Source organism: Lissotriton helveticus, chromosome 3_2, assembly GCF_964261635.1.
Source record: "Lissotriton helveticus chromosome 3_2, aLisHel1.1, whole genome shotgun sequence".
NCBI classification, from domain to species: Eukaryota; Metazoa; Chordata; class Amphibia; order Caudata; family Salamandridae; genus Lissotriton; species Lissotriton helveticus.
The window spans coordinates 388,627,267-388,652,853 of record NC_136062.1 but is presented as its reverse complement, the minus strand read 5'-3'; the positions used below and the strand labels follow the sequence as shown (position 1 = coordinate 388,652,853).

At 43.5% G+C, this 25,587-nt stretch overlaps 1 protein-coding gene across 22 annotated transcripts in view; it reads right to left on the bottom strand.

Moving 5' to 3' along the window:
• The window catches only part of PPFIA1 (PPFI scaffold protein A1), an 807,831-nt gene that overhangs the window by 556,465 nt on the left and 225,779 nt on the right, over window positions 1-25,587 (bottom strand). For all 22 annotated transcript variants that reach the window (XM_078684274.1, XM_078684276.1, XM_078684283.1 and 19 more), the window contains exon 5: window positions 17,443-17,517. In XM_078684274.1, coding sequence (XP_078540400.1) covers window positions 17,443-17,517 — 75 coding nt within the window. The remainder of the gene's footprint in view (window positions 1-17,442; window positions 17,518-25,587) is intronic.

The window sequence follows — 25,587 nt, the reverse complement described above, 5'->3', positions numbered from 1 at the left end:
GGCTAAACAGTTAAAAGGTCGCAAAGGCGAGACCGATTGGCTATGCCAATGCTTGTTTAGCTAGGTCTGGTGACTTACTGTACAGAAGTATTCACTGTTGTAACTGGTATTTGATCTTAAGTTAGAGGTTCGAATCTCAGAGGGTCCACTCAGACTTTTATCGTTTTATTGAAACAGTGACAAAAGGAGTACAGCTATATTGGGTTACAAGCAGTAGAGGTACTGTGCGAAAATAACCCCTGTAGTTACTGTTAGGCTAATACCACATGCAGCAGTCACACAGAGTGGAATTCCAGACCTATAAAGAAAGCCACTTCAACACGTCCTGCTCTTTAAGTGGGTTATCTGCAGGCAACAAGGGCCTTTGTTATTGGTTATGAAACAGAGCTTGCTAATTCTTCTTGATATTCCGATTTCAACACTACACCTTCTTTAACTATTTGCATTCAGGCTAATGCAATCTAATGACTGGGCTTAGGCCAGAGTTTCTACCTCTATGCATACTCTAAACTACACCATAAGAAATAGTGGGGGTTTTCTGTCTAACACTCAATCTACCTCCTGAAGTGACTGCTGAAATATTTCCTAACAGACGCATTCTACAAGAATATATGATTTTTCCACGAAGACAAGTTCCACGCATGGCATTACCACGCGAACTTTAGTTCGCATGTGTCTTCACCACGCAGCATTTGACAACGCATGTTTTTACTCCGCAAAATGAACGTTACGAAACATCTCACGTCTCATTTAAATTTACATAACGATGCTGATAGGCTACATGCAGTACGAAGGAAAAGATCGATGTTTTAAACAATTAAAAACAACAGATTCCCTTACATTTTATTTTTATTTTTTTCATAAAGCGCTTAAATAATACCTTAATTAATAAAGTTTAGATTCTTATCTGACCCCTGTACGTCTTTCCCCATCAGCCCTTTCTTCCACCGACCACGGAAACAAGCGTCAAAACACGTCTATCAAAACTGTGAAAGGACTTCAATTATGACGTACACGTCTCCTTGTTGGTGAGGCTATTTCCTTGTTCGTTTTTTAAGTTTTCTTATTTATTTATTGTTATCCGCTTGTTTTTTTTGGGGGGGGGAGACCCCCCCAACCCCCCCTAGCCCCCCCCCCCCCCAACTCCCCCTAGCCCCCCCAGCCCCCCCCCCCCAAGCCCACGCAGATCGTACAGGCAGAACGACACGAAGGAATACCACTCGCGTGGTAAAGACGGACGTTGAAAGCATACGCGTGGAAAAGACCTTTTCGTGGTGAGTGACGCGTGGTAAACGTTATGCGGGGTAATTCCTTCGTAGTAAATGATGTTTCCCATTCTACAACAGTTCTTGTAAATATTCAATACACATTTTGTTTGGCTATGGAATATTCTTGTTAATTTCGGATACCACTTCAAATATAGTCTTTCTTACAGAGACCTAGCTTACGCCTCTGTCTGGATGTTACAATAGTCGTCCTCAATAGTGATATATTCTTTATCAAAATAGGAAAAAGAGGACTGGGAAGTGGCTGCTTTAGTATACAAATCATATCAAAATGTGTCATTGGATGGTCTTCAAGAGACCACCATAGACGAGGTGACGGTAGCTTGCTGCACAATATCAAATTATGTCTCCATTATTTTTGTTGATTTAGTCAACAAGGGGTTGGTTCCACTCCCTCAGTGAACCCAGACAGTCTGTAAAATGCCAAATTAAGAACCTGTCTCTCAAAGGCTTTTGATCTGCGTGTCCTCTTTGATGAAATAATGGTACCATCTTGTACTACTGCTAATTCATGATTATTATTAATCAAATTAGGAGCAGAGACTAAAGATTCGGCAAGCAGAGTTGGCGTGACACGGACCCTACTCTGAGAGTGCACCATCTTTGGGCCCTACTTACTCTACAAACTAGGTCTCTCTGATGCCAAAACCTCTTTCCTAATGCATTTGCTTTGCCCCCAACACCACAAAGGCTTTATTCCTGGTTGTCTTAAAACTCTCCAGCATAGATTGTATGAAATACACGATTTCCACTCCCTGTGTGCTAATCTTACTTAGTGAAAAAAAGAGAACATTCAGGAAAATATCAAGGGCCTGATTTATGGTTTGATGGACAATCCTTCATTTGTCAGGGTGGCAGAGGACAGTAGACAGATTGCAACTGGTCAAATTAAGGGATGACTACTGGCCCAGCAGTCATCTCTGTACAATGTAAAGACCCACAGACATCAATTCCATTCAATGTACAAAACGTTTGGTGGATGGCTGCTTTTTGTTCAGATATAGAATTACAGAATGATACTGCCAAATGGGGGCAAAAATATTTTTTTTTAACTCTTTATTTGGTACTTAACTTACATTATTATCTTGAGTCATCATTGAGGCCGTAACCAAGTACATATGCTCATTACAGTATTTCGTTACATTAACTGAGTATTTTTGAGTCCATGAGTTCATTCACAAGTCAGCAACATTCGCCGCTTTGTGGTTCGCCAACTATTCTCCAGTGATGACTCCACAGTAAGTATGGTACATATGCCACCTCTGAAAGTATTCCACTTTCCCCAGAGTCGTTCCCATTTTTTGGGGCATACTCTATGTATACTGCCCTTTCACCCACCATAGCCATATCCATATCACTGCTCTGGTCTTTTGCAGAGGGAGCGTTTAGTGCCCCCCATTGTCTGGCAATGTTCCTCTTAGCTATTGTAATACCCAGTGTCGCCCAGGTTTGTGCTGCGGTATTTAGGTCTGTTGCTTCCCATGTATTTAATAGACATCGCCTAGGTTATGTTGGTACTGGGGCCCCACTTACTCTTGTTACTGTGGATATAACAGCCTCCCAATATGCCGCTATTGCTGGACATTTCAACAAAGTGTGAAAAAATGTACCTACTGCTCCACACTGCCGTAGGCAATGTTGATAGTCTTTCCTATTTTGCATAGTGTTACCCTAGTGTATTAGAACCTATGGAGCACTTTTAGCGGTATTAGGCACAGTTTAGAGGAGATTGTTACCTCCCTCTGGAATTCTAATGCCTCTTGCCAATCAATCTCGTCGAACACTCCCACAACTTTCTACCATTTCTACAGAAGAGACTGTATGGGGTCAGGATGAATATTGATAATTTTGCAATACGTGAACGATATGGCTTTTTTGTACACTTGTTCTGTCAGGAGCCTAACTTCTAATGGGGAAGCTCCAGGGAGGACAGTGTCAGGTGGGAAGACAGCCTCTAGTGTGTACTTGATCTGAAGATAGCGAAACCTTTCCGTAGGTGCCATCTCGTATTGGTCTTGAAGTTGGGTAAACAGAATTACTTTCCCCTTGGCCCAAAGATCTCCCACCTTCGATTTGCCTATGATGCCCCCTTGCTCAAACCCTTTGCTATAGCGTAGTGTGCCTAGCTTGTTTATGTCCCAGAGGGGAGTTGCTTGCATGATCTTATTATTCCATCTCAGTTTTTTAAGCAGTGTGTCCCAAAGATTAATCATATGCTTTGTCATTCCTAATAGAGCCATTTTCGGTTTAGTGTTATACAGCACTTGTAGGCGATAGGCTGGGTCAGTATGAGAGACATGGAGCCACTGGTTTAGTACGGTCAATTGGGACACCCAATAGTAAGTTTATATATTTGGGAGTGTAATGCCTCCATCATACCAAGTTCTAACTAGTTAGGCCATGGCTACCCGTGCCAGTTTCCCACTCCAGAGGAGTTTTGTCACTTCTGCCTCCATTGCTCGGAAGTATAATGGGGGCGGGGAGGACTAGGTACAGGGAATTATGCAGAGCATAAAAAATGTTTAAAAAAATCGGGTAAGTGCCATCATTTAGAAAAGCGCCGCTCATCCCAGCAGTGTGAATGGTAAGGACTGCTAATGTTTGGTGTCTCTACGTAGTCTCTTTAGGGGTTCTAGAAGATTTAGGGTCATGAACTCTTCAGAGTCTGAAGAAATGTGGATTTCCAAATATTTGAAACTATTCTCCACTATCTTCACTGTGCATCTTCTAGGTAGGCCCCTCAGAATGGAAAAAAGGATGAATCAGTAAGGGGTTCAAGAATTTCCCTCCTACCCACTTAAGAGATTGCGTAGCTGCAGCTTCATTAATTACAAGCTTGAGTGCAGTGTATTTTCGAAGTCCATTGATCCGGAAACAAGTAGAGCAGATGGCTCCCGTTTGGCATACCTACCATGACAAAGGACCTGTACGAGTATCTCTGCTCACCATTAAGACATTAAGAGATTTTTGAGCGTGTTTCTCTTCCTTGCTGTCATGGGGAGTACCCGGTTTGAAACAGTATACGGTTCGTAAATTCAACAATTAAATTATAAGCTTGATGCAGACTGTTAAAAGACAAAATAAAAAGTTGACAAATCGCCCCCTTTCGACTAAGTTTGAAAATAATAGTTCACAGGCTCCTATTGATGTAATATATCTTGTACATTACTTTGTTATCTCACTTTCACTAGCACTGCAGGATCTCATCGCATGTAACACCCATATATAACATGGTCTTAAAATTCTTCAAAATATAGCGTTTTGGTTAAGTGGTGTATTGTAAGTCACTACGCAATCTGTTGAAGGGGATACTTCAACCCCTTACTAAATAATTTGTTGTAAAAAAAAAAATCAGTTTTGTTACCTTCATGGGAGAATCTTTGTGAAATTAAATCTGTAATAGACCTACATTCAGAGGCTTACTGGGTCCACCTCTTGTATAGTTATTCTGTTTTTATGGCAATTCACCCAACTTTTTCAAAAGGTTCTGTATTCCGAAACAAGCTCTCAAAGCATGAATTTTCCCAGACTGTGTAATTTGTTTTCTGTCCTGCATCACTAGGTTTTTCCTGGTGGTGACAGACGGACAATTAGAAAACAAAAAAGAATTGCACGTCCACTCTAAATAGGACATGCAGTTTAATGTCCTTCCTCCAATGGTCTCTACTCCTTTTGGCAAATGGAGTATGTTTTCGATTGACAGACAACGGGGGTTCCATCGACACAAAAACTAAACCATGTCTATATGAGGTGTAAGCGTTTGTGACCGAGTAACCTAGCCCCAGACTCAAAATAGGGCCACAAGTGTGATTAGTCATCCTCACCCTGTGTGATTTGCTAGACTTAATTCTTCATCTTCTAATAAAGTCTGTGAGCTCCTTATCAGAATCTTATAAAACAAAAGTTTCCAGGCACCTTTTTTTAAAAAAAAATTAATCTGGGGCCCCTGATGTTATTTGTCCAGTGAAATTCTAGAAATTGATCTATTGGCCACTATTCCTGTAATCACATCTATCCTTAATTCATCTTTCTCTTCTAGTTTCTTCGCACAGATATGCAAAGAAAAGGTTGTGAAGACCTTTTTGAAAAAGCCCAAACTTGACCCTGCAGTCAAGGCTAATTATATGACCATTCCCCTTTAACCTGCAGTATTCAAGATTAACAAGATGTTTATTACTTGCGGACTAGCTTGAAAAGCAGCATACTCTAATATTAGCCAAATGGGCTACAGGGCATGTATACGAATAAAACCTACAATGGGTTATGTTAAATGATTTATACTGGATCTGGCTCTTGGCATTACCACCTGCCTCACCCATGTGACCCATCAACAGCATCCGTAAGGATTGAGGAGCAGGTATGTTAGGTGCAGTTTGAGATTGACTACTTCCATCAGGGAAGGAAGCAAAGTAGTCTTTAATTCTTCCCACATTTCAATCCAAATCTTTACCACGCTCTGATTTGCCACATGGTTCATCATTTCCCCTATATCTACTTTTGGTTGTTCTGCTCCCTTGTAATCATCAACTAAAAACTAAATATAAAGGTGGCAGAAATGAGAAAATATTAAATTGACATAGTTCTATTGCATCCTAAACAGGTAATCAGTAGCAATAAATGTGTCTGCTAATTGGCATATCCAAACAGCAACAACAGCAGTATATCCAGGCCAACCCATCCCTATAATTCAGATTAAGAAGGCTTCTGCGAATATCACCTGTGATACTATTCCCAAGAATTGTTTAGGGAATTAATTTGTAATAGCAGCACCCTACACAGAAATAATGAAACAACAAGAGATTTGAGGACCGAGACAAAGCGTCCATAATTATCAATCTTACAGCTTACTAACTTAAGTGACTAGTACGAAAGGAAGGAAAAACACTTTGAATGAGCCAAGACAGTAAAATAGCTAATATTATGGATGCAGAGTGGTTGCTTATCTAGGGGACACTCAGCTTAGTTGTAGACTCAATAAAACACTCTGGAGATCCAAGAAGCATTGACAGTGTGCATGACAACCACCCTGTAAATGATAAATGCTAATTTCTTGAGACTCAACGGTAAAAAACGGAAGTAATATTGCTATATCATACTAATCCCTGATCGCCATTATTTTGCCCTCCAATTAGAATGCGGAGCCCATATAAGACAAAGTGTAGGATTCTGGTTTGATAATGATCTTTCTCTAGATACTCAGATTAATGCGCTGTTTTCCAAAGGAAAATTTAAGAACATAATGCCTTTTATCTCTATTCATCCGACAACTCAATGAAGAATGTGGCAACCAGTACCAGGGTGGACCAACTTAACACCCCTTATTTGGGATGTTTACGTTTCTATATGAAGGCTGAAAAGGATCCAAAACATGGAGCTATAGCAAGTATACAATGTAAGGAAGTAGGATAAAGCCTCTGAAGGAATACTAATCCTTCACTGGCTCCGAGTTGAGTAGAGACCTTCATGTAACATGCTATTGTCACAATGTTTTTATGAATAAGGTCCATCCATTTTCCTGGAGGTGTTACTTGCATAAACTCAGGTCTAGTAAGTCATCTTTGCTGACTAGAACTTAGCTTTTCCAGAGCTATACTGGGTAGTAAAGCTTTTTCAATGGTAGTACTCACCTTCTGGAAGAACATAAGTTACTTACCTGTAAACTGTGGTTCTCCAGTATTGGTATCTTTCATAGATTCACATGCTTGAATCATTACCCGCCGTCAAAGTGGGAGTCCCACGGTACATAACATAGCAATATATCCATAGTATAACAATAGCATAGCTAAAAGATCCATAGGAAGTTTTGTAACAGAAATCAATAGGAAAAAAACCTGTCACTTTTATAACTTGCCCAAGCCATTAGATATAGTCCAAACTCCAGCCAATCAGGCAACAGCACCCTCTAGAACCTACTCCCCAGAGGCTCAGACTCTCAGATTTGAGGGGAGGTGGGTGAGTCGTATGTGAAAGTATGAAAGATTACAATACTGGAGAACCACAGTTTACAGGTAAGTAACTTTTATTTTTCTCCAGTATTGGGGCATGCTTGAATCAGAGTAGCTCGCTGTAATTCAAGAATTGTGCATTGCAAACTAGATACATACATAGATACATACATACATACACATCCATCCACCCAACATCAGAGTTTGCAATTTGATGGAAAAAGTCTTCACACGTGAGTTGCGCCTCTCAATGGTGAAGTATAACCGGAAGGGCGGCACATCATTGCCCCAACTTCTTGTCAAACGCGTTTCGGGCTGCACGCCCTTGTTCACTAGCACGCAAAGCTTTCACACACGGATATTGCAATCACCATTTTTTTTTCACAATAAGCCCCGCATCCAGGCATCTTGTTACTTGTAGTGTCTGCATAGTAATACCTCAGTGGGCTCTATGTGTTGCTTGATAAAATGCTCATTAATACCACAGTGGGTGGGCTACGATGTCACAATTCTTCACAGTATGTTTACTTGCATTCTCACCCACGGGACCTAACAAGTCTCAAGTCACCAACATCATGGGCTCTAGATCCGCTTATCTGCGGCGGGCAATTTCCGCAAACAGACAGGCCGCTAAAAATCTATCATCAAAGTTTGCCCTTTGTGGAAAAAGCCTTAACACCTGAGTTGCGCCTCACAATGGTGAGTATAACCAGAAGGGCGGCACCTCGTTGCCCCAACTTCTTGCAAAACGTGTTTCTGGCTGCACACCCTTGTTCAATGGCACGCAAAGCATTCACACACGGATATTGCAATCACCATTCTTATTTTCAAAATAAGCCCGCATCCGGGCATCTTGGTACTTGTAGTGTCTGCATAGTATTACCTCAGTGGGATCCATGTGTTGCTTGATAAAATGCTCATTAAAACCACAGTGGGTGGGCTAAGATGTCACAGTCCTTCACAGTATGTTTACTTGCATTTTCACCTGGAAAATTCTCACACAGACTGCGAGAAGCGGATCCACGGACCATGACATCATGGTTCTGAGGACTTGTGGTATGTTCCTTTGAAGGCTACGGTATGGGCAACGAGCACATTAGGGGACTTGAATGCCAACCCACTGAGGACTTTATTTTAGCACAATATGGAAGCGACAGTGAAACCCACTTGGGTTTTTATAATGCAGTACTACAATTACCAAAATGCCAAGGGGCCTGTTGGGGGTGGGGCATTTTTTGAATAAATAAAGCATGTGACTGCAGATTTGATTGCCGACTCCCTGCTTGCCTGTGAACAAGGGCGTCCTGCCCGAAACAAGTCTGGCTGGACATCATGTTTACTACTCTGCTCGCTGCACCTTCAAAGAGGGAAAAGTTTATCCACCGGAGGGCTTTCTCCTCAGGGAGCAACCTGAATTGTTTGATAGAATATATATAAATATATATACGCACACACACATATATAGATATATACACACACATAAATATACATTCTGAGCAGGAGGAGGGAAGAAAATAGAGGTTCACCTTACTTAAAAAGATTACGTAGCACTGCTTGCCCTATCGCGGTGTCAGCATTGTCAGCAGAATCTAGCTAGTAGTGCTTGGTAAAGGTGTGTCTTCTGGGCCACGTTGCAGCTCTACAAATCTGGTGAAGAGGCACACCAACAAAGAGAGCAGCAGAAGAGGAGACTGCTTTAGTAGAATGTGCTTTGACCGTGGTTTTAAGTGTCTTGCCCGCTTGCTGATGACAAAAAAAAATTGTACTAGATATCCAACGTGCAATAGTTTGTTCAGTTACTGGATGTCCTTTACGCATCCTGCCGTAGGCTATAAAAAGTTGATCAGATTTACGGACACTGGCTGTTTTTTGCAGATTACACTCTTTAGATGTTAAAAGGTGTATAAAATGTTAAGTCTTTTCCGCTGGCGACTGTGGAATAGGGAAAAAAGTATTTTAGATAACCGGCTCATTTAAGTGAAAATCAGAAGGTACTTTAGGGATAAAGGCTGGGTTAGTGCAGAGCACCACAGAGTCTTTTGTGAATTGTAGAAAAGGCGGTTTAATAGTAAAAGCCGGTATGGCGCCGACTCGTCAAGCAGAAGTAAGGGCAAAAAGCAATGAAGTCTTCCAAGAGTTGAATTTGAGATCAGCCTTATGAATGGGCTCAAATGGGAACTTCATGAGTTGTGCCAACACAATGTTCAGATGCCATGGTGGAGGCGGATGTCGAATTGGCAGAAACATTTGAAATAAGCTAACTGTTGGATTATTCTTGAAGGATAAAGAGTTGGAACCATCCTGATGGAATCTGGAAATTGCGGCCAGAAAAAACTTAAGGGTAGAGTGAGAGCCCAGATTTTGCGAATTGTATGAAAAAAGGCAAAAGTTGCTCTGGCGTAGAATGTACAGGGTGAACATTTGAAGCTTCACACCAAAGACAAAACAGTTTCCACTTAAGTTTGTAGGTTTTGATAGTGGAGGGTGCTCTAGCGATAGCAAGGACCTCCCTGCAGTCTGAAGGGATAACTAAGTTGGCAAACTCAGTGTTCAGGCACCAGGCTGTCAATCGCAGAGATGTTGCATCCGGATGGCAGACCTGTCCTTCGTTCGTATTAAGAAGATCTGGAATTGGACGTAGGACAATTTGGATCGCACTCAGACAGAAGGAGTAGCTCTGTAAACCAGATCTGGTAAGGCCACCTGGGGGCTAAGAGAATAATGAGGCAGGGTTCTCTCTGCATTTTCGAAAGCACCCTTGGGACTTGAGATATCGGTGAAAAAGCGTAAGCATACATTTTCAATCAGTTCATCAAAAACGCATTCCCATAAGACCCTGGTTGGGGAACCGAACTTGTGTGGAATGGGTATATGTGGTTCAGTTTGGTCGCAAACAAAACCAGATTGTGGCGTCCGCAAAGCTGAAAGATGTGATCCAGCGTTGGTTGATGAAGTTCCCACTTGTGGTTGGACGAGACTGACCTGCTTAGGGAGTCCGCTAGAATGTTGGACACTCCCGGAACATGAACTGCTGTTAAAGTTATTTGATGCTGAACCGCCCAATCTCAAATTTGCTGAGCTTGTAGGGATAGCAAAGTGTACCTCGTGCCCCCTGGTTTGTTTACATAATGCATGCTTGTTGTGTTGTCCGAATCAACACTGTAGCTCCATGAATTAGTGTGCGAAAGAATTTCAGCACCAGGAAAATCGCAAGTAACTTCAAGAGGTTTATGTGCCAAGTTTGCTGCTGTGTCCCATTTTCCCTTGACTGGGAGGCCCTGAAGATGCGCCCCCCGACGCTCGAGGAAGGCGTATGTTGTGAACGAGGGGCCTGCTAAAACGTTTGGTATGAGATTCCATAACAATGCTCTTTGCATTCGAGATGTGATGTTGACTACATCGTCGCAGGACCCCGAGACCTGTTGCGATAGTTTGTCGAGCTCCTCCTGTAAGGGTCTCATTTTGAGGCGACAGTTGGGAATTAGGGTATTGCAGGAATACAGCATCCCCAGAAGCGATTTGAACTGTCGAACAGAAATGGACTTTCTTGTGCGGAGGAGAGCTGCCAGTTTGCAAATTTGTTGTGATCTTTCGTTTGATACAAATGCCCTTGCTTGCTGAGTGTTTATGATGGCTCCCAAGCAAGTCCGCACTTGAGGGGGTGAAGTGCGACTTCTCCAGATTTATGGAAAGGCTAAGCGACTGAAACAAAGACCGGCATGTTAGAGTGTGTCTGGTTGCTATTGTGTAAGACTGCGCCTTTATAAGGCAGTCGTCGAGATAGGGAAATATTTGGACACAGCTTGAGGAAGGTTTACTTCCACCAGTGCCAAGACCCTGGTGAACACTCAAGGCACAGAGCGGAGACCAAAGGGAAGGACCTTGAATTGGACGTCTTTGCCAGCCACTCTGAAGAGCAGGAATTACCTGTGTCTGGGTAGGTTAGGGACATGAAAATAGGCATCTTGAAGGTCCAGTGCAGTCATGTAATGCCCTCGAGACAGTAATTGAAGCACTTCTTGGAGAGACAACATCTGAAAGGTTTATTTCTTGAGAAATGTGTTGAGGGAACGAAGGTCCAGAATGAGGGGTAACTCCCCAGATTATTTCTTGTTGAGGAAGAATCTTGAATAGAAGCCTGCACCCCTTTGTAAATTTGGTACCACTTCGATCGATCCTTTCTTTAACATGACCTTGATTTGGCATAAAAGTTCCTTAAGATGGGCAGGAGGACCTCTGGGAGGAGAATTTGGGGGACATTTTACAAATTCTAGAGTGTGTCCTCTGGACACTATGTCCAAAACCCATCGATCTGTAGTTATGGCAGACCAGTTTGAGAAGAAATGTGAGATTCGCCCTCCAACCTTGGTTGGGTTGATGGGTAGAGTGGTTGGCAGGTGGCAGCTGTCACTGCTTTTTTGATCTCTGCCCCTTTAGGAGGATTTTCGTCTGTACTGTTTACAAGAGGCAGCAGGCGGTTGACGAAAATACTGCTGTTTTTGGGAGGAGTAGTAACGCTGTTGACCTGATAGGATTGGTACTACCGGTATTGATTGTAGTCTCCTCGAAAAGAATAGGAGGAACCACGACCCCTTGCACCATGAAAAGGCTGCTTATTAAATTGTAGAGTGCCAAGAGCACGTGGGGTTTCGGTATCTTTTTAATCGCCTGGAGTGCTGCCCGAAAAACGATTCGCCATCATAAGGCATATTGATCATTTTTGTCTGCACTCCCTGCCGAAAAAAAGTAGCATTTAACCAGCCCTGCAGTCGGACTGCCGCCCCTGCCAGTTGGCGGAAACCCGGGGAAGAGATGTCCACTGCACAGCCAATGATTTGGGCAGAGACCTGTTCTTCCTCTTTAGAGCTTCCAGCTTAGAGGCCTCAGGCAACATGTCGATATAGGGGGAAATGTCCGACCTCATTGACCTGTCATAGCGGCCTAGGATAGAAAGAGAATTAGTCACCCAGACAGTAGTTGTCGTCATGGTGGAAAAATTCTTCCCAATGGAATCAAGGTGTCTGCCCTCTCAATCAGCAGGAGCTGACAATGGAGACGAGGTATTCCTGGCACAACGTTGTGCCGCATGAGAAACAACCGAGTCTGGCTTGGGTTGACCAATAAGACAGACTGGTGAATTGTCCGGGGCCTTGTATTTCTTATCCAGGCATGGCAAGACTGCATGAATGGAGGCAGGGGTCTTCATGACCTACAAACCCTCCTGCCAGATGTAGTCTATTATCGGTATAGCCCTTACCGGTTTCTGTGCTTGATCTTTGAAATCATATAGTAAACAGTCTTTGACATTGGTGAACAAAGGGAGAACGAATCTCCTGGCCGCTCTGTCCATGAGAACATGAAATCCATCTATATCAACAGGTGGAGAGTCAGCAGGAGTTGGAGTGGTAGGCGACGAAGTCTGGATCTGATAATTATCCCACTCGGTAAGTTGGGATCTATCATCTAACTCTCCTTCTTCTCGGTCTTCGTCAGTTGTATGTGTGTGCTCTCCATGTTGTGAGATCCTGATGCGACCAGAGAAACTGGAGGGGGCGGCCCAATGATCGATGAAGGCGGAGGAATAGGCGTCTGAGGAACCGATTAAGCTGGCTCCGAGGGAGTTAAACGGCGGTAGTAGTCGTCATCAAGCATATGTTGCAAATCAGAAATGAGTGACATGAGCATTTGTGCAGTCTGATTTTCAATCGGTGGTTGAATATTAGGCTCGGAGTAATAGTCATTCTCTTGGTCATCCTCTATATCCTGGCACGTGATGAGAAGCTCACAAGGACTACGAGCAGCCCGAAACCGATCATCCTCCTCTGAATCATCCTCCTCATCAGCCCCATTACCAAACAGTTGCCCTGGATGATTAGGAGATGCTTGAAAGGTAATAAAAGGTCCATGGTAGACTGTCTACGCTGAAGCAAGGGGACATTCTTCTGTTCTGAAGGTGGCACAAGAGCTGTGAAGGCTACAAAGGGACAAGAGGCATCAAACTTGGAGATGAAGCCATAGATTACGCAGACGAAGCTGCAGCTGTCGGTAAGATACATAGTTGAAGCTCTGTCTGCAAAGGTTTCAGTGGCGTTGACAATGTAACTGTCGACGAGGCAGTAGTGGAGGCAGCCGTCGACGAGGCAGGCTGATCCTTGGAGGCCGTCCACAGTCTTGTCGATGAATGCTTCTTTTTTGCCTCACCGTCAACAGTATCGACGGCGAAGACACCAACAACATCATCATTGCAGGTTGAGGAGAAGAGAAGGTGGAAGTCGTCATCATAGTTCTGACAACGGAGGACTTCGTTGTAGGAGGAATCGACGAGATGCTAATTTTCTGAGGCAAAAGTCACTCAGGCCGAGACTTAGACGCTTGAGACTCAGATCTCGGAGGCGTAGAGGTTGGAGACTGACCCTTAGGAATAGCAGGAGCCCGTTCTGATGAGGAAGGCTGGTCTTCATGCTTAGAAGTGTGGTGTTTCTACCGCACCTTAGCCTTGGGAGATGCTATCTCCGCCTCACCAGCCCTTTTCTTAAGGGCAACTGTCTTGAGCTTCTGCAGCAACAGAAGAAGACGCCCCTCTGTCTCTTAAGGTCTTTTGAGGAAACGTCCTACATATTTTACAAAATCTCACCTGATGGTCAGGGTGGAGGCCGTAGATACACTTTTTGTGTGGGTCCTCGGAATAAAGCTGAAGTTTCCCACAAGACTAACAGTGTCTGAAGAGTGATCTCTTTGTAGCAGACATTATAGTGAAGATGTTGTGAAGAATTCCTGTAGAAAGAGGTGAAGTACTGAGCAAAGCTCAAGGAGACTCCCTTCACACAACGTGAGGTAGAAAATCTGAAAGTCTGAGCCTCTAGAGAGAAGGTTCTAGAGGGTGCTGTCGGCTGATTGGCTGCAGTTTGGACTATATCTAATGCCTTGGACAAGTTATTAAAGTGACAGTTTTTTTCCTATTGATTTCTAGGTTATAATACTTCTTATGGATCTTTTAGCTATGCTATAGTTATACTATGGATAAATTGCTTTTTTATGTACGGTGGAACTCCCACTACGACGACGGGGAATGATTCATGCATGTGAATCTATGAAAGATACCCCAATACTGGCGAATTGCTCTTCCACTCTCATTTGGAAGACAAAATAATCTTAACTGTTTAGAAAAGCTCTCAAACCTTACTCACCTTTTTTACAAAGATCACTTCTTATTCTTTTTTCATACAAATTTATTATTTCCGAAGTAACATTCCATAAATACATACAATACACCACAATCTATTACAGGCATAATAAAAAAACGAGATAAAAATAGCGATCATGATAACGGAAAGGCAGGATCAGCCCCCTGGTTCAGCCCGGAGCTTAGAATCCCCCGCAAAGAATGCAAAAAAGCGGAGCGACTTTGGAGAAAGGACTGGCTCCACTCCAGTAAGGACGCCTACCGTAAGTCAGTGAGAACCTATAAATCCACCCTGAAACTCACTAAAGCCTCATATTACGATGCTAGAATAAAAAATGCCACTAATTCGGCGAGAGAGTCGTACCTTATCGCCAAAGAGCTTCTGAAAATACCAACACCCCCCTCCTCCAACAGCTCCCCTCTGGGCAGAAGCGATGAACTGGCAACTTACTTTGATTCCAAAATCTACCGTATCTTGGCCTCTCTCCCACCTCCCAGTCAGCCAACCCACAGCAACACTGATGTGTCTGTCGCCCACACTGGAAACATCTCCCATCCACAGTTGACCGCGTTTAGGGCTGTATCCCTGGACGAGGTGGGAAAGACTCTGGCCAAGATGAAAAGCGGATCTCCCTGCGACCCCGCCCCTATGAGATTCCTGAAAACAGTGGCCTCGGCCATCGTACCCCCTATCACGGAGCTGATTAACATCTCGCTGTCCCAAGGCTCTGTCCCTCCGAGCTGGAAGGGTGCAGTAGTCAAAGCCCTCCTTAAAAAACCTCAACTGGACCCCTCCGATCTGGCAAACTACAGGCCGATCTCGCTCCTCCCGGGCATTAGCAAAATGGCCGAAAAACTGGTCAATGCCCAACTGTCCCTGTTCCTCGAATCCAACAACCTTCTGCGTCAGTCCCAAACAGGGTTTCGCCCTGGCCACGGCACGGACACCGCCCTCCTCGCGGTCATCGAGGAGGCAAGGTGCATCTTGGATTCAGGAGGGTCAGTGGCAGTGATCCTCCTGGACCTTAGTGCAGCCTTTGACACGGTGAACCACCGTGTCCTGCTCCACCGGCTGGCCAGGGCAGGTCTCGGGGGTACTGCGCTTGCCTCGATAAGAGTCCTTTCTATCGGGTCGCTCGTTCCAGGTCTGGGACGGCAATTCCCGCTCAGCCTCACTCCCTCTCTCTAGCGGAGTCCCCCAAGGGTCTTCGCTAAGCCCCACTTTGTTTAACGCCTATATGGCCCCCCTGGAGGATGTAGTAGCCCCATTCGGGATCAAGATAGTGAGTTATGCGGACGACACGCAATTGGTCGTCTCACTCTCACATCTTGACCACCGCCCAGACAATCTGTTGAACTGCCTCCAGGAAATCCACCACTGGATGTGCGATTCATCTCTTAAGCTCAACTGATCTAAAACGGAAGTCATGCTTATGGGCAAGAAATGGGTTACTATTCCTCCATCGGTCTGGCCTGATGTTTTTGGCGAGGTGCCCACCCCGAAGAAGGAAATTAAGACTTTGGGAGTCTGGCTTGAACCTGATCTATCCATGAAGACCCAGGCAGCCAAAACAGTAGGTACCTGTTTCGGACTCATGCGCTCTATCCGAAAGATCCTCCCGCTACTCCCTCCCCTATCGAGGAAACTCCTTGTCCAAGGCTTGATCCGTGCTCGTCTGGACTATAGCAACGCCGTCTATTTAGGAGCCCCGAATCCACTCTGGCAAAACTCCAGCGCGCTCAAAATGCGGCTGCCCGGCTCCAAATGAGTCTTCCCACTAGAGCCTCTGCCAGACCAGCACTCAAGGCCCTACACTGGCTTCCGATCCGACAGAGGATTGAATTTAAGGCTATGTGTACCGCCCACAAACTCCTCAACGGCCTAGGCCCTTCGATCCTGAGAGACATGATCACTCCCTATAAGGCTCCCAGACTCCTACGCTCTGACAATGAGCGTCTGGCCAACGTCCCGAGATTCAGGACGGTGCGCACTGGTGGTCGACGCTTCGCAGTAAAGGCGTCCTCTGGCTGGAACTCGCTTCCACGCTGCTTGCGCCTGGAACCCTGCCACCTTCGGTTCCGCAAAGAACTGAAATCTTTCCTTTTTCCCAAATAGGACCTCCTCTCCCCCCTTGGTCATCACAAGTCTTTTACAGCGCGGGGATGCCTCCGGGTCACCAGGCGCTTTATAAATCGTTAAATAAATAAATAAATAAAAATGCTCTAGTGCACTACAAGGAATATTAATTCATAACCTCATCTTAAAATTGATAAAAGAAGAAGAAAGAGCTACAACAGCTTTGCAATCGATTATATGCATGTATGGAAGTGCAAATGCTTTTAGAACACTTAGAGTGTACGCTTTTAAATCATTTGAACCTCATAGGATTAGGTACACTAAACAAACAAGAGGGGCTACAAGAAACACAACCGTCTATCACAAAAAAATAGAAATGATGCTTTGTATCATATGTCTAATACACTTTTAAAGGTCTGCAACTTATAGTTGTGCTAGATTCATGCTCTCAAGTGTAACATAGCGACAACCTTATAAAATCAGTTAGACTTCCTTTTTCTATTACAGATTCTAGTGCCAAAAATCCCATGGGTGGCTGTATTGTGCATTATAAGAATGTAATTCTTTCATGCTTTCATATTATGTTGAGGGTTTTAACTTAGGAGGTGTAGAGCCAAAGTGGTGTCAGTACATGGAATGGGGGGGGCGAGTTCACATTGTAGCTTACAATGAGTGTGGAAGAAGATCAACGATAGAAAGTGATACTCCTTGCCCAGAGGTATGGAAATGCCCAACAGCAATACATTTGGAAAAAGAGCCAATCACATGCAAAAATGTTACTTTTCAGGGATATTGGTTCTCTATGGAAATAAATGTATAGAGTATGTTCTGGGATGGAAATGAGTTCATAAATAGGAAAATACGTTAAGTACAATTAAGTACATATAACGACTTCTATGAAATCAATGCATTAAAATTAACTGAATGTCTATAGGAATCAAAGACACCTACTTCTTTATGAGTAGCTCCGAGTTCTTCTTCCAATAAGCTACACCTTTCTAGTGCTACACGCAATCTTTCTCTCACCTGAAAAACAAAGCCATTATCACATATTTAGCTTACTAGTCACAATAAAGGGGTCTACCATATTAGAACTAGAGGCACTATAGAAGAGTACTGTTGACTCTTCTTGACCTACGTATATAGCTCATTCTATCAAGGACCAAAAACAATATATGGCTACAATGCTGAACGTTTTTTAAAAACAAATACAGTGTGAGTGGTTGCAACACTTTAAAGGTAGTGTAGAGAATTAAATAAACATCTCTCTTTTCACAGTCACGGATCTCTAACAATCATCATAATAAGCATTCTGTAGTGTGTGTGTTGTAAAAGAACATCAGTAAGTAGGTGTTTACGATTCTGGGTTAGCATGACATGGGGGCAGAGAGGAGAAGTAAAGCAACAGGTGGACACTGCAGCGGGAGCTGTGCTCCCCAGGCTCATAAATATATTCTTGTGTTTTGGATTGTGGACTGGAAACAATACCATTATGTCAACTAGTAAGTAACCTGTGGTGAGATATACATGTTGTAAGATTGATGCATCACTTTGGATCACACACAATCGGGACTCTGTGATGAACCTCTAGTGATTTGTATAATCCGAGCAAGCTGAAGAATTAGTCTGGCATATGGCCTGGAACGGTCTGTTACCTGTTTTAACCACTGAACCAAAACCTCTGGAATGTAATCCAGAGTCTCGAAGGGGATGAGAGGTAGGAAATATATGAAGCATTCTGAAAAATGTAAAACTGCGGCGTGTCTATGGCGGTAATAGTCCTACACTCTTTCTAGGACCTTTACCTCCATAGACACCCACACTTTTTTTAATTTTAATCATAACCTCAATATACATTGGGGATTGTCCATGATTTGTAGTTAAACAAGAAGGATACCTTTTGTGGAGATTTGTAATAGTAGTCCAACCTGCTGTAGCAGACACTTATTTATTAGGTCAATTATACCACCTTTGCATACACATGAATGCACAAGTTCATAATTTTTTCGCAAGTGCTGGTAGTAAACCACTTTCTAGAAGCATTCTTTAGTCTTCGAGTAATTTTCAAAATTCGGAATTAAATGTCTGACTACTTTGTGAGGGAGCAAAGGATTTCAGGTTAGACTTCCTCAACATTCCCTGCTGCCATTTATTTTTGTATTAACATTTTGTGAGTACGCAGGTAATATTTGTTTTTCACCAGCTGGTGATATTGGAGCCCCCAATGGTCAAGGTACTTCCATACTGGATGTCCTCTGCAGGGCGATTACAATTTTACATCTGTTTTTTTTCCATATGTTACATATTTTTGGAAGTCTTGTAATCATTGGAAAATTATTGGGTAACATGTTGTTGAAATAAGGACAGGGGAATATTCCTTCTAGGGGCAAGTACATCCTCTGACCAATTCCATGGAGGAAGAACATAAGTTTAGTACAAATCTCTCAATTAGCCCTCCCTCAAGTATTCTGGCCAAATTGTGGCGAACCGTCTATAGAATGGAGGAAATAACTTTCTAAATAGTATTTTTCTGACATCAACGAAGGGGTGTAACGTCAGTCTTGCAAAGGAAAAGGAGCTTACCACATTATGCAGTACCTCAGGAAATTCAAGTTTATAATGAGATGATCAAAGGAGCTCCAGCTGCTGATCCTAATTATTTATTGGTATGCTTCTAAATTGTGATAATTATGTTGCTACAAAAGTTAACATTTTCAGATGAAATAGGGTAGGCAATAGCCAACTGATTACTATGTCACAGCAATAAGGAACATGGCCATCAACTGTAAATTTGAATGTTTAGGAGAAGATCTTATAGATGTAGTTGAAATGTATGTTTGCAATACTACAACTTCGAAACTTCAATAGATTAAAACGAAAATACATTTGAGCTATTGTTTACAAAGCAGAAATGCCTTGAAGGTGTAAAAATGTGTTGAATGAAGTGTGAGACCAAAGATAGTGTTTATGATGGAAGGGTGCAGAATCAAAGCAATAAAATTCACTTATCAGGGGCATAAATCGGGTATGGATAATATAGGAAAGCACCTTGATGTTATAGGTGTGATAGCAAGGATCAGTTGGCATACAGTTTGCATACAGTAAGTTGTATTCAGTTCTTAAACAGAAATGTATTGTGTGAGGTGTAGCGACTATTATGCAAAAGTATGCATAAAAAGAAAAGACAGAATTATGTGTGTTAATGGCCCGTGTAGATAACCGTGATGAAGATGAAAATTCCAAGAGAAATGTTATGAATGAGAGAGCCACACGGATGTGGAACAGGACAACAATTATTGAAAAGAAAACATGGCCACTAAAGGGTTTGGTTTAAAAATAGATTCAGATTCCTGCTCTCCTTACACAGCTGTGAATGTAATGGTGTGGTAGGATATGTTTGTAAAGATGATTGAAGTAAGACTGTGCACCGGACATTCATATTGGAAGAATATAGTGAGGTGACTACTGATAGGTTAAGAAACACAATGTTTGGGTTTAGATCAAATAACAGGAAAATTGTTAGTAAGTTACATGTGAATAAGAAAAGACCATCTGCTTTAGGATGATATGGCCAAGGCAATCTCCACATCGTTTTGGATTTCAATAGTACAAATTAAGTATTGATTGTGAATGAAGGTGAGAATACGGGGAAATCTAGATTGTAGAAATTTCCTAAGGTTTTTAATGGCAGTATAGGAACAAGGAGTACTTTTGAGCATAGGTTGTTGAAGGAAGTTAAACAAAAAAGGCATTAGGAGAGACAAATTCTACAGTTATTTAGGGAGGAAGTATCCAAGTTTCTAGAGAAATGAATGTGCGCAGATACACCTGAGCCTGTGGCTGCTTCGGATTGAATGTACCTTTGTTTATAGCGAGTAACAGCAAAGAAAAATGAGTGCATACGTTTGACAACAAAATAATATCATTATCAATAGATTTCCTTTACCAAGAGTTGTGGAATTGTTAGCAGTGGGTAAGGTTACCAAATGTTCTCAATTTTTTATTAATCTTCCGCATATCACCAGAAGTCTCTGGAAAATAAGTCAGAAATAACATCTGATAGTTACTTCCAGTACAGGCTGATTCCCTTTGGGCTGGCTGCTGAAGTATTTCAGCACGCAATGTTTCATTTGTTTGGAAATAATTTGAGAATCACATTTTTCCAATGTGTCGATAATCAGACTTGTCCAAGCTTTAGTAGTGAGAAGAAAGAAAATGAATGTAAGAGAAATTGTACATATTCTTAAGCATAAGAGACTTATTGTGGAGTAATCACATAGTAACAGGTTAAGTCTGCAAGACCTAGCGTGATGTATGTAGGGCACGTTGTTTGTGAAGATGGGGTGAAAACAAAATCAGATCTGGTTGATGCGATTGCAAATGTACAATCCTTTTTAGGCCCGTCTTAGTTTTACACAAGATATGCTCCAACCTTTGCGGAGGAAACGTGTCATATTAGACAGTTGTTCAAGAATATAACATTTTTCTGAGAGAAGCATGAACTGGGCTTTGGATTTCTCTACTTCGGGGTGGGAGGAGAAGAGGTACGAATTACTGTAGCATTGCATTAGATCCTTTGTTTTCTCTCCTATTGGTGTATGTATCCATTGAAGATATAATGACTGGATATCTTACGATTGCTGTATGTGCAACCATGGTTATGGTTTTGGAAGTTGTATATTTTCCATGAGACAATTCAATAAAAAGAATGTTAATTTTTTTTTTTACAAAAAGAATACTTTTTTGTTAACTTGAGGGTCAAAAAGAATTTAATTTAGTTAAAAATGCTATTGTGGGTTCTTCTACACCAGAGGGTTTAGATCCTGAGGCTACCAATATTATAACTAGAATTGCCAATAGCAAGAGACAGGGCGAATACCTGTGGAGCTGCTTACGCTTTCCAAGGGAGGTTGCTGCCTGTCTAATCCTTCGTGCTCGGAACCCCCCGCCTGCCTCCCGCTGTCCGCTGGTTCTGACATCTAGCCGGCACGACCGCCGAGCGGAGTGCGGCCTGGGGACCACAACTCCCAGCAACCCCTGCTGCCCTCGCATCACCCGACCGCGCCAGGAGGGCGCATAAAAGTGGTGTAAGATCCTGCCGAGTGGGGAATACCTGTGGAGCTGCTCACGCTTTCCAAGGGAGGTTGCTGCCTGTCTAATCCTTCGTGCTCGGAACCCCCCACCTGCCTCCCGCGGTTTCTGACATCTAGCCGGCGCGACCGCCAAGCGGAGTGCGGGCTGGGGACCACAACTCCCAGCAACCCCTGCTGCCCTCGCATCACCCGACCGCGCCAGGAGGCGCATAAAAGTGGTGTAAGATCCTGCCGAGCGGGGAATACCTGTGGAGCTGCTCACGCTTTCCAAGGGAGGTTGCTGCCTGCTAATCCTTCGTGCTCGGAACCCCCCGCCTGCCTCCCGCTGTTTCTGACATCTAGCCGGCGCGACCGCCAAGCGGAGTGCGGGCTGGGGACCACAACTCCCAGCAGCCCCTGCTGCCCTCGCATCACCCGACCGCGCCAGGAGGCGCATAAAAGTGGTGTAAGATCCTGCCGAGTGGGGAATACCTGTGGAGCTGCTCACGCTTTCCAAGGGAGGTTGCTGCCTGCTAATCCTTCGTGCTCGGAACCCCCCGCCTGCCTCCCGCTGTCCCGCTGGTTCTGACATCTAGCCGGCGCGACCGCCGAGCGGAGTGCGGGCTGGGGACCACAACTCCCAGCAACCCCTGCTGCCCTCGCATCACCCGACCGCGCCAGGAGGCGCATAAAAGTGGTGTAAGATCCGCCTCGCGGGACGCCGGGCGAAGTCCGGGCAAAGGGCGGGCCCTCTAAGGCCCTCAGAGTCCCGAGGAGTCCTGGCTGGGCCACGTCCCTTGGCTTTACAAATAAAACATCCTTTAAGGTAAACCATTCTAATTGAATGGAGACTGATCTAACTGCTGCCAACTTTAGAACTGACTGAAGCAACAAATAGAACCATGGCTAAAAAGACTCCAATGTCCACTCGATCGACGACAAAGAAATTAATGCTGCCACCAACCCCACTCCCAACCCTAACCGCAATTGACAAAATGTTGCAACAAACAATTGGGGTGGTTGTCACTGCTATAGAAAATACTGAAAGACGCCTCTCACTACCACCGAGCATGTGCCTGGTAACCCAACCCACACAAGGAGTTAATACACCTGCCAATACATCCAATATAACAGCTATGTCACACGATTCTATTTATTACATTCTTATGCAGACTTACCAGGGAATGGGCAGAATCAAGATGAGGCACTACAACAGTCACCATCCACTGTATTTGCTGCTCGGGAGAGTAGGCTGTCACTAACCCCTAATTTACAACCCAGTGAGATCGTTCTTCCATCTATAGTGACTGATGTGCCAAAAGTCAGAGCGGAGTTAGATGATTGTGGCATCAACGATATTAACTCAATAGCAGAGTCAGTTAACACCAGCCCATCGAGTAGCATGGGTGACCATGGAACCGGCAGGTCTAAACACAAATCTGCCTTCAGTAGGAAATTGGTAGTTGTAAATAGACAAGGGAAGAAACATAGAAGTAAAAAGAAGAGATTAATCCAAACCACATTGGACCAAGGGAGGGGGGGAATCACATCGCATCAGGGCAGAAATTTGCAGTTGGATGAAAATCACGATATTGCCCAACAAAATCCACCCCCAATTAATATGGAGGGCCTCATACAACAGCTAGAGCACATGGTAAAATCCCACATCACACCAATGGCTGACAGATTGAGGATCTTAATGGATAAAGTGGAGATCCTCGAAAAGCTGGGTCTAGTCAACTTAGATTTATTAGAACATCTCAGCACACAAGTTAAGCAACCCACAACCTATGCATCAAAGGGTAAACCCAGTAACAACTTGGCTGGCAGCGAAACAAGTACATCTAGTCGTCTGGCCCTGGTAATAGTAGCTACTGCCCAAATAAAATTACCTACTTCTAATGCTAAAACGGGGCAGAAAACTGATGTGGGGCAAAGGGAGAAAGGGGGTTCCATACCCAACAACATGGCCAAAACAGCACCAGCGCAGCATATTAATAACATTATTCCCGCCACGATTAACCTCCCGCCAGAATGTAGCCCGTACGTAGCTATTCTTGCTAACGTACCCAAGCTTAAACCCACCCAATTTGAAAATCAGCTAACCCTCAAGAATAAAACTTTGCATTGGCTGCCCAAAATTGTGGGTTCCCGATGCGAGGGGCAAATCAAATTATCTCTACACAGAGAGTAGGTTGGCTGGGACCCAGCAAGAAAGAAATAAAAGGGGACTGCATAGTTATACATTTCAGGATACCTGACTGGGCTAGAGATTCCATTTTAAATGCACCCATACCCTCTAAACATGAATATAATACAACCTTGCTCCCTCTAGACTATTTCTACAGGAGTCAGTCAGGAAAACAAATCACAACACGGCCTATCGACTGTTATAGAGATGCACATTCTAACTATTCTAATGCAGCGTATGAACCAGCACCATTGTACAATCTATGGGATAATATTACAATCCCGACTTACAACAGATTTCAGGTTTTTGGTTCATTAGATAAGAATGACTGACTGAGGGAACAAACTGCATTACCTCATCCTGAAGTAACTGTATCTAGGGGAATGGCTGAAACCGACAAAGGGTCGTTGAGCACATATAAGGCAGAAGGGGATATTGCAGCGAGTTCAGTAAGTAGTGACCAGCACAATAATGAAACAATAGCCCAGTTTGATGTAACTCGTGACACGGACATAACTTTGGACGTGAGTTTTGAGAGACCTGAATCGATCACACACTACGATACAACCCACGATAATTTTGCTGAAGGCCTAAAGGTCATTACGTGGAACATAGCGGGAATTGCTGCTAAAATAACTACGCCTTTTTGGGATAGCTTTGTCAAACAAGGTCACGATATAATTGGTCTCCAGGAGACGTGGCATAGAGCCCAAATTCAAGTTGAGGGGTATACATCATACAGTGTGGATGCAATAGCTTCTTCAGCAGGAAGAGCAAAAGGTGGACTACTGACGCTGATATCCACTTCTCTAACAGAGTTCAGCCCTGGTGGTTATGTGGAGGTGGCTCAATATGCATCAATTTTGCATCTAGTACATGGTACAGGCAAGGATTTAGTCATAATAAATTTTTCAACAATATAGTGGAACCCAACAGGGGCACAATTGTACTGGATTTAGAGCGGGCAATAGAGGAAGTACTAGTGTTATCAAGTGACCCCCCCAGTAATAATTTGGGCGGGAGATTTTAACATTCAAGCATGCAGCCATGCACAGAAGGGGATCTGTGGCCACCGTGAGGAGTATTTTAATGGAGGTAGTACTTTTTATAATCACTTCCCACACACTAATTATGGGAGCGTGCTGAATAACCTAGTAGCCAAATTAGACCTGGAACTATTAGACCGTACAAAGAATAAAGATAACGAAGAGTGCCCCTCATTTAGAGGGAGGGATGCCTACTCTAACATCGACCATATTTTGGTATCCAATGGATCAGTCTATCTTAATGTCTGGGTAACCGAGCAGCCAGTGAGCGATCACAATAGCATATCGATGGTATTAATAGGCTGGGGGCCAAAAACAAATTTTTATGGAAGACCTGTCCAAGGGATCATAGCCAAAAGACCTTACGGTATGAGGATAAAGTGGATCAGAATGAACCCTGTCGAATTTATGGAGGATATACTCCCCAAATGTAGTGGGGAAATAGCCTACTGTTTGACATCTAAAGTGACCCCTGGTATCTTACTCGCTAACTTTTTAAAAATAACTGAAGTAATCGATAACTCACTAACAGTAAGGAGTCGAAAGTCGAGGAGAACCAAAGTGGCGTGGTTCGATAAGCATTGTGCCCAGTCACTAAACAAACTAAAAAAAGCACTTGATACCAAGCCGAGGGATACAGACAAAATTAAAGTGGAGCGTCTCAATTATAAGACTGCCCTAGCAACCAGGAAAAAAGACTTGCAAAACGAGGCTTGGGTCAAGCTGGATATGGCTGCGGAAACAAAAAAACATAAATTATTTTGGGAAACCGTGAATAGTCCACTTT